The sequence below is a fragment of the Myotis daubentonii genome, chromosome 1, assembly GCF_963259705.1.
Source record: "Myotis daubentonii chromosome 1, mMyoDau2.1, whole genome shotgun sequence".
Lineage (NCBI taxonomy): Eukaryota > Metazoa > Chordata > Mammalia > Chiroptera > Vespertilionidae > Myotis > Myotis daubentonii.
This window is the reverse complement of record NC_081840.1, coordinates 66,408,974-66,422,238: the sequence shown is the minus strand read 5'-3', so window position 1 is coordinate 66,422,238 and position 13,265 is coordinate 66,408,974. Positions and strand designations below refer to the sequence as shown.

Sequence of the window (13,265 nt, the reverse complement as noted above, 5' to 3'; positions counted from 1 at the left end):
AAGGTTCGCCATCACTGATCTACCCACTGCCTCCTGCAAGCCCTCTCCTGGGGATCAAACCGCAACTCAGCCAAGTGCCCTGACCAGGAATCAAATCGTGACCTTCTGGTTCATGGGTGGACGCTCAACCACTGAGCGCACCAGTGGGGCTATAAATGCCTTTTTGACAAGTATACTTAGCTATTCGCCCCCAAGCACCCTAGGTTTGCCCTAGGCCTCATCTCAGTTTGCTGTTGGCACTTACCTTGTGTCAAAACAATGAGACACACCAATAGTGAGTTAAAATTCTATTGTGTTAAGATTTATCGAGCCCACAGCCAGACTGGAGGCAAAGCTGCTGCAGTGATTTTTCTCACTATAGTTGAAAGAACATTTAATGGACCAAGTAGGAAGAAACACTGGTTCTATTCCCCGTGGTGCATTTTTGTTCAAGGAAGTCATTTATCTCTGTTCTCTAAATCCCAAACTAAAAAGGTCAGATTATTTGTAAGAATCTCTAATTGTAGTTCATGTATGGAAAGGTCAGACTTGAGTAGGATTCAGGAAATTTTTGTAGACTAAAGCAAAACCCCAAGAGTTTGAGAAAGCAGGCAGTACAGTTTATGAGCTCTCAACTAGAAAAATACAGTCAGTAAAGAACTCGAGCCCTAACCAGTTTGGCTCAGTGGATGGAGCTTTGGTCTGCAGACTGAAGGGTCCTGGGTTCGATTCCGGTCAAAGGCATGTACCTTGGTTGCGGGCACATCCCCAGTAGGGGGTGTGCAGGAGGCAGCTGATCAATGTTTCCCTCTCATCAATATTTCTAACTCTCTATCCCTCTCCCTTCCTCTCTGTAAAAAAAAAAACTCAATAAAATATGTTTAAAAAAAAAAAAAAGAACTCAACTATGGGTTGGGATAAACACCCAGCATTTCCCCAAATTCTGGGCAAAATTTAGATAAGACATCTGAGTAATGGTACAGAGTACTAGCAACAGGGCTTAAACAACCTAGAGATTTTTTACAGTCTATCTAGCAAAGGATAGGTAGGATCTGACAGTACACATGGAATTTAGGTAGGCACTTTACACTAGATAGGATGTGGAGAAAAATGCAATTTCAGGACTATGAGTGCTTCTCTGACAAAATACTGTAATGAAACCCAAGGATTCATTTAGTCTGGGAGTCAAAATACTGTGTTGCCTCCCGCAGGAGCCCTTACTGACAACACAGGTACATGCCCTTGACTGGGAATTGAACCCATGATGCTTGGGTTTGAGGGCTGATGCCCTAACTACTGACCAACACTAGCCTTAATTAATCTTAACCTTAGACTAGATCTGAGCTCTGGAGTTTGGAAGGGCATAGCTCTGCTTTCAGTGAAATTCATAATTGAATCAGCTGGTGCAGACAAGGATGTTCCTAATCATAGCTTGTCCCTAAGTGAAATAAATAATAGAGACCTGTAAAAATATAATTACATATTTCTAAACTGGACTCTGAACCTATAAATCCAGACATATTCCAATTTATTTACCCTAACCCAATTAAAAAATGTAAGAGATGCTGGAACCGGTTTGGCTCAGTGGATAGAGCGTCGGTCTGCGGACTGAAAGGTCCCAGGTTTGATTCCGGTCAAGGGCATGTACCTGGGTTGCAGACACATCCCCGGTGGGGGATGTGCAGGAGGCAGCTGATCGATGTTTCTCTCTCATCGATGTTTCTAACTCTCTGTCTCTCTCCCTTCCTCTCTGTAAAAAATCAATAAAATATATTTTTTTTTAAAAAAAGAAAGAAATGTAAGAGATAACCTAATGTAAAAACAGGTTTATTGGTTATTGTACACAAAAGAATGTGAGCAACTTACAAGTATCCTATCTAATAAAAGACAAAAAGGGTATTTGACCGTACCTTCGCTACGCTTCCCATTGGCTAATCAGGGCAATATGCAAATTAACCGCCAACAAAGATGGCGGTTAATTTGCATACTAGGCTCCAAGTAGTGGAGTGAAGCCAAATGTACCTGAAGCCTGCCGAGCAGCGGAGCCTCACAGCCCCGGGATCAGCGGAGCCATGAGGCCTCACGCCCCCGGGATCAGCGGAGCTGGGACGCCTCACCACCCCGGGATCAGCGGAGCCGTGAAGCCTGATGGCTGGGGGCAGGGGGCTCTGTCCAGAGCCCAGCCAGAGCGAAGGCCTGGGTCCCGGGTGCAAGAGGAAAACTGGTGCCAGCAGCCAAGGAAAGGGAAGGCCTATTGCACAAATCTCTTCGTGCAATAGGCCTCTAGTCCATATAAAAAAAGCCTAAGCAACCATTACGGCTGAACAAGCAGAATGACTTGTCACTATGATGCACACTGTCCACCAGGGGGCAGATGCTCGACACAGGAGCTGACTCCTGGTGGTCAGTGCACTCCCATAGGTGGAGTGCTGCTCAGCCAGAAGCTGGGCTCACGGCTGGCTGGCGAGTGCAGCAGTGGTGACAAGAGCCTCTCCCACCTCTACGGCAGTGCTAAGGAGCAGCGAGCCAACCGGTAAGGAGCGTGCTGCTAAGAAGCAGCAAGCTGAGCGGTAAGGAGCGAGCAGGCAGGCAGTAAGGAGCGAGGGATCCCCGACTGCGAGAGGAATGTCTGACTGCCAGCTTAGGCCCAATCCCCCAGGCCTAAGCCAGGCCTCAGCCGGGCCTAAGCCAGCAGTCGGACATCCCCCAAGGGGTCCCAGACTGTGAGAGGGCACAAGCGGGGCTAAGGGTGCCCCCCCCCCATCCCCAGTGCACGAATTTCATGCACTGGGCCTTTAGTCAATATAATAAAAGGCCTGGTACAAGCTGCCTTCCTTTCGGTCTAGAAAATATACCAATTCCAAGCTAATAGAGTAGAATCAAACTTCATGTTTACATAACAGACATACTCAAAGGAAGCCCTAGCTTTATTAGAAAATAGACAAAATCTCCTAAAAGTAAATGGTCTGAAATTAAAACTGGAATAGTGCTTCTGATAATAACATTAACTATTGTTTGTTTATGACATAAGACAGACAAAACTTTCAAAATTCAAACAGTTAATATTTTTTCAGCTTTATTGAAGTATAATTGACAACTTAAATATTTTGAAAAGGTAAAAAGAGCCCTGGCCGGGTTGCTCAGTTGGTTAGAATGTTGCCAAGGTTTTGGGTTCAATCCCCCATCAGGGCATATACAGGAATCAACAGATGCATGCACAAATTGGAATAACAAAATAATGTTTTTTTCTCTCTCCCTTCTTCTCTCTCTAAATTAATTAATAATTTTTAAAAAGAATTATGGGGCATAAAAAAAAGAAAGAAAAAAGGTTGTCAGGTACCAATTATTTTTAAACTTATAGGTAAGAGTTTTACCAACACTCTTCAAACCAAAAAACACAACAAAATTTTAAAAGTATAGATTTTTCAAGATATTAAACCCAAGATTTCTCCTTTCTTCAAATCCTCTAAATTCAAATTATGAGAAATAATTCACTCTGGCCACTGGGAACATTTCTTCTGCCCAGTGACATAATCAGAAAATTTATTTCTTCTATTATTTAACTTATTCACTCCCAGGAATAAGCGAGAGGATATAATTTCCCCAGAAGCCTATGACTGAGGCATAATTAAATTTATTATATGAGAAATTTAGCCCTAGCCTGTTTGGCTCAGTGGATGGAGTGTCAGTCTGCAGACCGAAAGGTACCAGGTTAAATTCCAGTCAAGGGCACATGCCTATGTTGCTGGCTCAATCCCCAGTAGGGGGTGTGCAGGAAGCAGCCAATCAATAATTCTCTCTCATCATAGATGTTTCAGTCTCTCTCTCCCTCTCCCTTCCTCTCTCTGAAATCAATAAAAATATTTTTAAAAAAGAAAAGAAAAGAAATTTAAGCACTTAGGAAAGTCCTAATGGTAGGGGAAAATGAGCCACTTTTTGGCCTAAAGAACAAATTTTAGATCTCTAAGGCAGATTTGAAGAAGAATTTATCCAGGAATCAGTATCCTCCAAAGCTGGACAGGGAGGAAGTGTGGGAAACACAGCTTTTCTAAAAGGATGAAAGGTGTCACTCAGATTCATTCTGGTTTCCTGAGGAAGGGAAGGAGACACTGAGACATCTTGTTTTGTGCGTTTTAGATCTTCCTTGTTTTCCACCATTAGTAGCTGTTCTATCTCCTCTTTCAAAGATAAACTTGCTTGAAATTCCTGTTTGGGTATCATAAGGTGTTCTTTCTGGCCTATTCTCTGGTCCTCCAACCCCTCTGATTCAGGGCAAAGGACTTTGTTACTGGAATCCTCATGGACTTCCTGCTCTATGTGAGGTAAATGTGGAGGCTCTGTTGTAATTTGCTTACTCTCAGCTTCTTCTTTCAGCAAATTTACATTCTCATGAGATGCAAAACTTGGAGCTTTATCCAGCCTAGATTTTTCACAAAGTAAGACACCCCTTACTTTTTCCTCTTTCTTTGCTGTCTCTGTCACGGATTTCTTTGGATGTAGCAGTGTCCTTATGAGGAGGCCCTGTGCATTCATCCTGTATTCTTTTGCAGCTCTCTCTCTGCGCTGCTTCTGGAAGTCCCTGAGTTGAAGCAGTTCCTCTGGAAGTTCCATACACGTAGGCTAAGAAAAGAAATTGAACACAAATCTCCTATAATTAAACTTCTGATCATGCCTTAAAATCACTTCTGCTATACTTAACAGTATTTGGCAAGTGAAGTTCTATCCAAATGTATTCTTATAGTACCCTCTAGTGTCTTTAACTGTAGTACTACTACTTTTCAAGTAACAAATATTTTGAATCCAGTTTTGTGTGCATCTTTGTGTGTGTATGTATCAGGATTATACAGTGAGCCCAGCTGGTGTGGCTCAGTGGTTGAGCGTCGACCTATGAACCAGGTGGTCACGGTTCAATTCTTGGTCAGGGCACATGCCCAGGTTGTGGGCTTGATCACCAGTAAGGAGTGTGCAGGAGGCAACCAATCGATGATTCTCTCTCATCATTGATCTCTCTCTCTCTCTCTCTCTCTCTCTCTCTCTCTCTCTGCTCTCTGAAATCAATAAAAAAAAATTTTTTTTAAAGAAATAGAAAATGCCCTCTTTGTTGCAGGAGGTAAATAATTTTCCCAGGTTGCCTGCCTTTGCCTTTGTTCACTATCTTTTCGCCATACAAAAAAATTGTAAGTCAAATTTATTAAATTTTTAAGAGTTCTGAGTATTTCTTTGTTGGATAGAAAAACACATACACCTACAACTCCATAGCAAAAGAGCAAATAATCCAAATAAAAAATGAGCAAAGAGCCTGGCCGGGAGGCTCAGTTGGTTGTCCCGTACACCAAAAGGTTGTAGGTTTCATTCCAGGTCAGGGCACATACCTTGGTTTCAGGTTCAATCCCAGTCTGGGAAGCAACTGATCTATGTCTCTTTCTCCTCTCTCTCTCTCTCTCTCTCTCTCTCTCTCTCTCTCTCTCTCTCAAATCAATAAAACATTATCCTTGGATGAGGATTTTTAAAAAATGAACTAAAGACCTGAATTGACATTTTCCCAAAGAAGGCATTCAAATGGCCGTAAGTATATTAAAAGATGCTCTGATAACACTAATCATCAGGAAAATGCAAATCAAAACCACAATAAGATATCACCTCATACCTGTTAGGATAGCTATTATAAAAATGATAAGAGATAATAGTGCTTGGGGAGGAGTGGTATGTGGAGAAAAGGGAATTCTCATACAGTGTTCATGGGAATGTAAATTGGTATAGCCATGATCAAAAGCAGTATGGCAGTTTCTCAAAAAATTAAAACTAAAATTACCATATGGTTCAGGAATCCCACATCTGGTATATATCCAAAGGGAATAAAATCACTGCCTTGAAGAGATATCAGCAATCTTGTTAACACTGCATTATTCACAATAGCTAAGATGTGGAAACAACCTAAGTGTCTATCAAGGGATGAATGAATTAAGAAGATGTGTCTATATGTACATACAATGAAAAGAAGGAAATCCTGTTGTTTGTGACAATGTGGATGAACATGGAGGATATTGTGCTAAGTAAAAGAAGCCAGACAGAGAAAGACAAATACTGTATGCTATTACTTAAATGTGTGGAATCTTTTAAAAAAGCTAAATTTTATAGAAGCAGAGAATAGAATGGTGGTTGCCAGGAGTTGGGGGAAATGGAGAGATAGTTCAAAGGGTACAAACTTTCAGTTATAAGTAGTTTCTAATTAATGTACAGCATGGTTATTAATTATAGCTAATAATTCGATATTGTATACTTGAAATTTGCTGAGAGTAGATCTTAAGCATTCTCAGCATACATATACACTAAGTAACAATGTGAGATAAGGATGTGTTAATTATCTTGATCTCAGAAGCATTCCACCAACGTATATGTACTAGTATACTTTAAATATATACCATTAATTTTTTCAATTATTTCTCAATAAAATTGCGGGGAAAGAAAGAAAAGTATTCCTTATGTAAGATTATTTTTTAAATTGTTTCCCCCACCTAATTTTATAATTCCATTTTTTACAAAAATACTCGATCCATGAGTTTGTTTCAGTGTAATGAAAGAGATAGCAATTCAATTCTGAATTCTCCTCCCCCACAGTGGTTAGTCATTTGCCTAAGGTCATTTTCAGAATAATTATATTTTTTTCTCATGGATTGAAAAGTCTACCTTTATCATAACCATCTTGGTAGATATAAATTGGATCTATTTTTGGGTTTTATATTCTTTTTTTTTTTTTAAATATGGAACGCTTCACGAATTTGCGTGTCATCCTTGCGCAGGGGCCATGCTAATCTTCTCTGTATCGTTCCAATTTTAGTATATGTGCTGCCGAAGCAAGCACGGTTTTCTATTCTTTTCCACTGGTCTTCCTAAACCGGTACTGTCGCAAACTGTTTTATTTGGTTTAGACTTATATGTTTTACTTATGGTTATTGATCTCTATAAACTCTATAATCACAGTTTGCCTAAATAATGCTGTTGTTAATATTTTTATTGGAATAGAGTTAAATTTAAAAGTTAATTTAGGAGGGGAACCAAGATGGCAGCCTAGGTTAACGCCGGAGATTGCTGCCTCGAACAACCACTTCAGAGATATAACTAAAGGACAGAACAGACATCATCCAGAACCACAGGAAGGCTGGCTGAGTGGAAATTCTACAACTAGGAGGAAAGAGAATATCATACCCAGACTCAGAGGAGGCACAGTGCTGAAGTGAAATACTAAGGTGCGGAGTGCGCGCACGGAGCGGGCTGGCGGCGGAGGGCGCGGTTGTTGTTTTCAATCGGGAGGGAGTTTCAGACTCTGAGCTCCAGATCCGGGTGAGTCTCTGGGGACCCAGACTCAAACAGGAGAAGCGGGACTGTCTGGCTTCGGTCGGAACTCAAAGGAAGCTTTCTCTCCGAGGTTTGCAGCAGTTGCCGGGACTCTGAGAGGCAGAGCCCCTAGGGACGGAACTGAGAGCAGCCATAACTGCTCTCTCCGCCCGCCCTGTAGATCCCCAGGGACCCGCCCCTCCCAAGCCCTGCCCAGAGCCATTTGCCGGATAGCCTCAGGCAAAGGCTAGATTAGCACCACCCTAGAGATCCAGCACAGAAGCTCTCCCACTGCAGACACAGCTGACTTTCATAGCCAGTTAGCCTGGAGGTCAAATCACCCCTGGTATTACCGACAACAATCAAGGCTTAACTACAAGACTGGGCACAAAGACCACTAGGGGGTGCACCAAGAAAAGATAAAAAATATGGAGATAAAGAAACAGGACGCAAATGTCAGAAATGGAAGATATAGAGCTCAAAACCACACTTTTAAGGTCGCTCAAGAACTGTCTAGAAGCTGCCGATCAACTTAGTAAGGCCCTCGAAAAGACTGGTGAGACAGCCGATAAATGTAGTGAGATCCTCAAGAAACCTAATGAGACGCTCGATGTTGTGATAAAGAACCAACTAGAAATTAAGCATACACTGACTGAAATAAAGAATATTATACAGACACCCAACAGCAGACCAGAGGAGCGCAAGAATCAAGTCAAAGATTCAAAACGCGAAGAAGCAAAAAACACCCAACTGGAAAAGCAAAATGAAAAAAGAATCCGAAAATACGAAGATAGTGTAAGGAGCCTCTGGGACAGCTTTAAGCGTACCAACATCAGAATTATAGGGGTGGCAGAAGATGAGAGAGAGCAAGATATTGAAAACCTATTTGAAGAAATAATGACAGAAAACTTCTCCCACCTGGTCAAAGAAATAGACTTACAGGTCCAGGAAGCGCAGAGAACCCCAAACAAAAGGAATCCAAAGAGGACCACACCAAGACACATCATAATTAAAATGCCAAGAGCAAAAGATAAAGAGAGAATCTTAAAAGCAGCAAGAGAAAGAAACCCAGTTACCTACAAGGGAATACCCATACGACTGTCAGCTGATTTCTCAACAGAAACTTTGCAGGCCAGAAGGGAATGGCAAGAAATATTCAAAGTGATGAATACCAAGAACCTACAACCAAGATTACTTTATCCAGCAAAGCTATCATTCAGAACTGAAGGTCAGATAAAGAGCTTCACAGATAAGGAAAAGCTAAAGGAGTTCATCACCACCAAACCAGGATTATAGGAAATGCTGAAAGGTATCCTTTAAGAAGAGGAAGAAGAAGAAAAAGGTAAAGATACAAATTATGAACAACAAATATGCATCTATCAACAAGTGAATCTAAGAATCAAGTGAATAAATAATCTGGTGATCATAATAGAATCAGGGACAGAGAAAGGGAATGGACTGACTATTCTTGGGGGGGAAAGGGGTGTGGGAGATGCGGAAAGAGACTGGACAAAAATTGTGCACCTATGGAAGAGGACAGTGGGTGGGGAGTGAGGGCGGAGGGTGGGGCGGGAACTGGGAGGAGGGGAGTTATGGGGGGAAAAAAGAGGAACAAATGTAATAATCTGAACAATAAAGATTTAATTAAATAAATAAATAAATAAATAAAAGTTAATTTAGATAACTAAAAATATTTAGTGTCTCCATTCAAGTTCTTTTTTATGTCATTTAGTAATATTTTAACATTTTCTTCATCTCTATATTACACATTTCTTGTTAGACTTATTTCTGGGTAATCTACCTTTTTTGTTACAATTACAAATTGATGTTTTCTTTCATTTTCTAGCTGTGTATATGGGTATGAGAAAGCTATTTTTTATGTCATATTTTCCACCACTTTACTAAATTCTCTTTTTGTTTGGAGTGTTTTTTTTCAGTTGATTCTCTTCAGGTTTCCTGTGTATCATAGGCATGTCATAATTCTAATTTCTCCTATTCAATTTTTATAGTTTATATATTTTTTTAAATTCCATTGCCTAATAACTTCAAAAAATATTAAAGTAGTATGGCTGGCATGGCTCAGGGTTGAGTATGGACCTATGAACAAGGAGGTCACAGTTTGATTCCTGGTCAGGGCACATGCCCAGGTTTAGGGCTCAATCCCCAGTAGGGGGCGAGCAGGAGGCATCCGATCGAAGACACTTCTCATTATTGATGTTTCTCTCTCTCCCTCTCCCTTCTTCTCTAAAGTCAATAAAAAAAAAAAAGTATTTTAAAAAAGCTTTAAAAATATTAAAGTAATGGTAATATTCACCATTTAAATTTTTTTCTTTATATTAATGGGAATGCTTTTAGTGTTCCTAAACATTATGTAGTCTTCTTGCTTGAGAAAATTTTATCATGTTGAAGTATCTATTCCAACTTTAATTAATATTGTATGTAAAGTAATATAAATGTTTCTAGCATTAAACAGTGAGAGCAAAATACAAAAAAGTTATAAAATTGTCGTTGGTTTCACATGGTAAATAAAAAACATTAAAATTATCCAGTAAAACAAGGTATGCAAGGATTTTTATGTTTTGTTGCTGCTGTTGCTATTAAACAGTGAGAGCAGAATACAAAAAAGTTGTATTTTTATTTATTTATTTTTTTTGGCATTCATGAGATAGTCATGAGACTCTCTTGGCTCTAGTAAAATGGAGAATTTCCTAACATTAAACTATGCTTGCAAATAGAATCCAGCAACACATTAAAAGAAAAGTGAAATACATCTAGTGGGGTTCATACCCAAAATGCTAATATTGTATTTAAGATTCTGCATCAGATTTTCTAACGGAGAATCCAACAACCTGCAAACTTTTTATGTAAGGAGCCAAACAGTAAATATTTTGGCCTTTCTATGCCACAAACCAACTCCATTGCATACTTTTTTTTTTTTTTAAATAATCCCTTAAAACTGTAAAAACCATTCTTAGTTTGTGAGCTATACCAAAATAGGCCAGTGGTTAAGTTAGGCGTTAAGGGCAACATTTTCTCAACTCCTGGTCTATAATTTTTCTTATATTGTACTGGCATCATAAAAATAACTAATGAAATCTTAAATTTAATCATTCTTTGATAGAAATATTCATTGGAAACATAATATTGTGAAAAATGCTCAAGGACATGGATTAAGCCCAAGCTATAGCCTCTTCAAAAATACTTATTACTGCCCTAGCCGGTTTGCCTCAGTGGATAGAGCATCAGTCTGAGGACTGAAGGGTCCCAGGTTCAATTCCGGTCATGGGCACATGCCCAGGTTGTGAGCTCGATCCCCAGTAGGGGGCGTGCAGGAAGCAGCTGATCAGTGATTCTCTCTCATCATTGATGTTTCTATCTCTCTCTCCTACTCCCTTCCTCTCTGAAATCAATAAAAATATATTTAAAAAAATATTTATCACCAAGACTGCCTGGTGAGATTTGCTGTGGCTGTGGATATCACTCCACGAAGAATAAGGCAGAAGCAGAAGTCCTCAAGACACAGCCACAAAGAGCTGCACCTACCTCCATGCCTCCCAGCCAGTCTGCAGACCCATCTCGGTAGGTGTTTAGGTACCCATCTACCAGGGTGGTTAGGTCAGACATCATCTCATCCAGGAGTACCAAGCGAAGGGGTAGCAGGTAGGTGGCTTCTAGGGCCAAAATTTTTAGCAAGGAGGGTGAAAGAGGTCGTGTGAACCACACTTCCGTATTTTCCTAGAAACATCAAAACAATTTTCTCTGAATAGTAAGCAAAACGTTAAAGAAAATAACTGTAAGGAAAGAAAACTGTTTATGTAAGTGCTGTTTAACTTAAAATACTATTACTGTCATTTCCCTCAATTATTACCTTCTACTTTCACACTATGGCTAGCCTTCTGAGCACACACACACATACACACTTTATGATTCAGGGAGGACAGAGGGAGGGAGGAAGGAAGGGGGGGGGAGAGAGAGAGAGAGAGAGAGAGAGAGAGAGAGAGAGAGAGAAGAGGGAAGAAGGAAGAAAAGATAAGAAGGAAGGAGGGAGAAGGAGAGAAAGATAAAAAATCAGGACTTATTTAAAACTGGAGGCAGCAGATTTGGTTACATGGCCAAAACTATAGCCAAATGACCTAGATCCCAGTTTAGCATGAGAAACAATCAGGAGCTAAATAAAATCTACCTTACTTTGGGATAAATAATTGGAATTATTTTTGTCCTATCACTTAGTCCAAATTCCCAACCTAATCACCCTCTTGTCAGTTTAACAATGTATTTCAGAATGCTTTTAAATTGACAGACAACAAATCTGGATCCTGGCTCTTATCCACTTGAGCCCACAAACGAACTGTTCCCATTTGGAACAACTAAGATTTTAGCAATGCTCATATGCTTACATGGCACCTGTCATTTCTCTATAGAATATGCTAATAACCTCACTCAGAAAGCACTTGAAAAAAACTAACTCATATGGGACATCCTTTAATACTCACCTGAATCAGTTTTTGTTTCTCTTCCAGAAAGGAGAGATATTTAGGGGCTACTTTAAGATGTCTGATTAAACTCTCCTGTAAGGTACTGATGCAGTTTGGAAGAAAGCCGCCTGTTTCCATGGAAAACTGAAGGACATCTGCCACCTGTGGCATTAAAAAAAGACAAACAGACCAGTCTGTAGAATATATACACAGAGCTATCTCCTGGCAGAAATAGTAGAAGTATACAGTATTTAGATAAATGTCTTTAAATACCATTTTCCCCAATGACCCACATGAAAATTTAAAGTTGTACAACTTATTCTGAAAAGTAGGAGGAAAAAAGAAAAAGAAAAATGATCACCCAATTTTAATGTGTACTTGTCTACTTTCTTTTCCACTTCTTTAATTTGACTGCCTTATGGTTATTTAATATTATTTTTTAAATATATTTTTATTGATTTCAGAAAGGAAGAGGGAGAGAGAGATAGAAACATCCATGATGAGAATCATGGTGGATCGGCTGCCTCCTGCAAGTCCCCCACTGGGCATGTGTCCTTGACCGGAATCGAACCTGGGACCTTTCAGTTTGCAGGCCGACACTCTATCCACTGACCCAAACCAGCCAGGGCTATTTATTATTTTTTGGTGCCTTTGAGAAATGGGGAAAGGAAGATAAAATTCAAGAATTATTTTGCCAGGCCACAGTGGCTCGGTTGGTTGAGTGTCATCCTTTACACCAATAAGTTGCTGGTTCTATTCCTGATCAGGGCACATATCTGGGTTGTGGGTTTGATCCGATGTTGGGGAACATATGGAAGGCAATCTCGGCAAACTCTCTTTCTCTCTCTCTAAGCATCTCCTTAGGTGAGGATTTCAAAAAAACAGAATTATTTTTATTACATACTAGAGGCCTGGTGCACGGATTCATGCACTGGTGGGGTCCCTTGGCCTGGCCTGCAGGGATTGGGCTGAAACCAGTTCTCTGACATCCCCCATGGTGTCCCGGATTGTGAGAGGGCAGTTCTCAGGTGATGCACCCTGGAATCGAGCTCCCTCCTCTCTGGTTCTTGGTGTATAACCCAAGAACTGCAGCTGCCAAGTCACTGCAGCTCAGCAGCTCCTGTGTTGTGTGTCTGCCTCCTGGTGGTCATTGTGTATCATAGCTACCGGTTGGACAGTCAAACGGTTGGATGGTCGCTAAGACTTTTTATATATATACATTAGCAACTGTGGTAAAGTTTTGGTAAGGAAAGCTTAAAAATTTAAGAATTAAGCCCTGACGGTATGACTCAGTGATTAAGCATTAACTCATGAACCAATAAGTCACAGTTCAATGCCTGGTCAGGGCACATGCCTGGCCTGGGTGTGCAGCCAATAGATGATTCTCTCTCATCATTGATGCTTCTAACTCCCTCTCCCTCTTTCTTCCTCTCTCTGAAACCAATAAAAAAACATATTTTTAAAAATGTGAAATAA

At 40.3% G+C, this 13,265-nt stretch overlaps 1 protein-coding gene and 1 non-coding gene across 6 annotated transcripts in view; both read right to left on the bottom strand.

The window, feature by feature from the left end:
* Positions 1-3,038: 3,038 nt before the first annotated feature.
* The window catches only part of EXD1 (exonuclease 3'-5' domain containing 1), a 48,292-nt gene continuing 38,065 nt past the window's right edge, over positions 3,039-13,265 (bottom strand). For all 5 annotated transcript variants that reach the window (XM_059656244.1, XM_059656588.1, XM_059656417.1 and 2 more), the window contains 3 exons: positions 11,808-11,951; positions 10,858-11,049; positions 3,039-4,599 (listed from right to left, as the gene is read on the bottom strand). In XM_059656244.1, the coding sequence (XP_059512227.1) occupies positions 3,943-4,599; positions 10,858-11,049; positions 11,808-11,951 (993 nt within the window). In that variant the 3' untranslated portion in view covers positions 3,039-3,942. The remainder of the gene's footprint in view (positions 4,600-10,857; positions 11,050-11,807; positions 11,952-13,265) is intronic.
* Positions 6,735-6,841, bottom strand: LOC132223462 (U6 spliceosomal RNA). Its single transcript, XR_009450478.1, has one exon. It is a non-coding gene; the product is annotated as a U6 spliceosomal RNA (small nuclear RNA).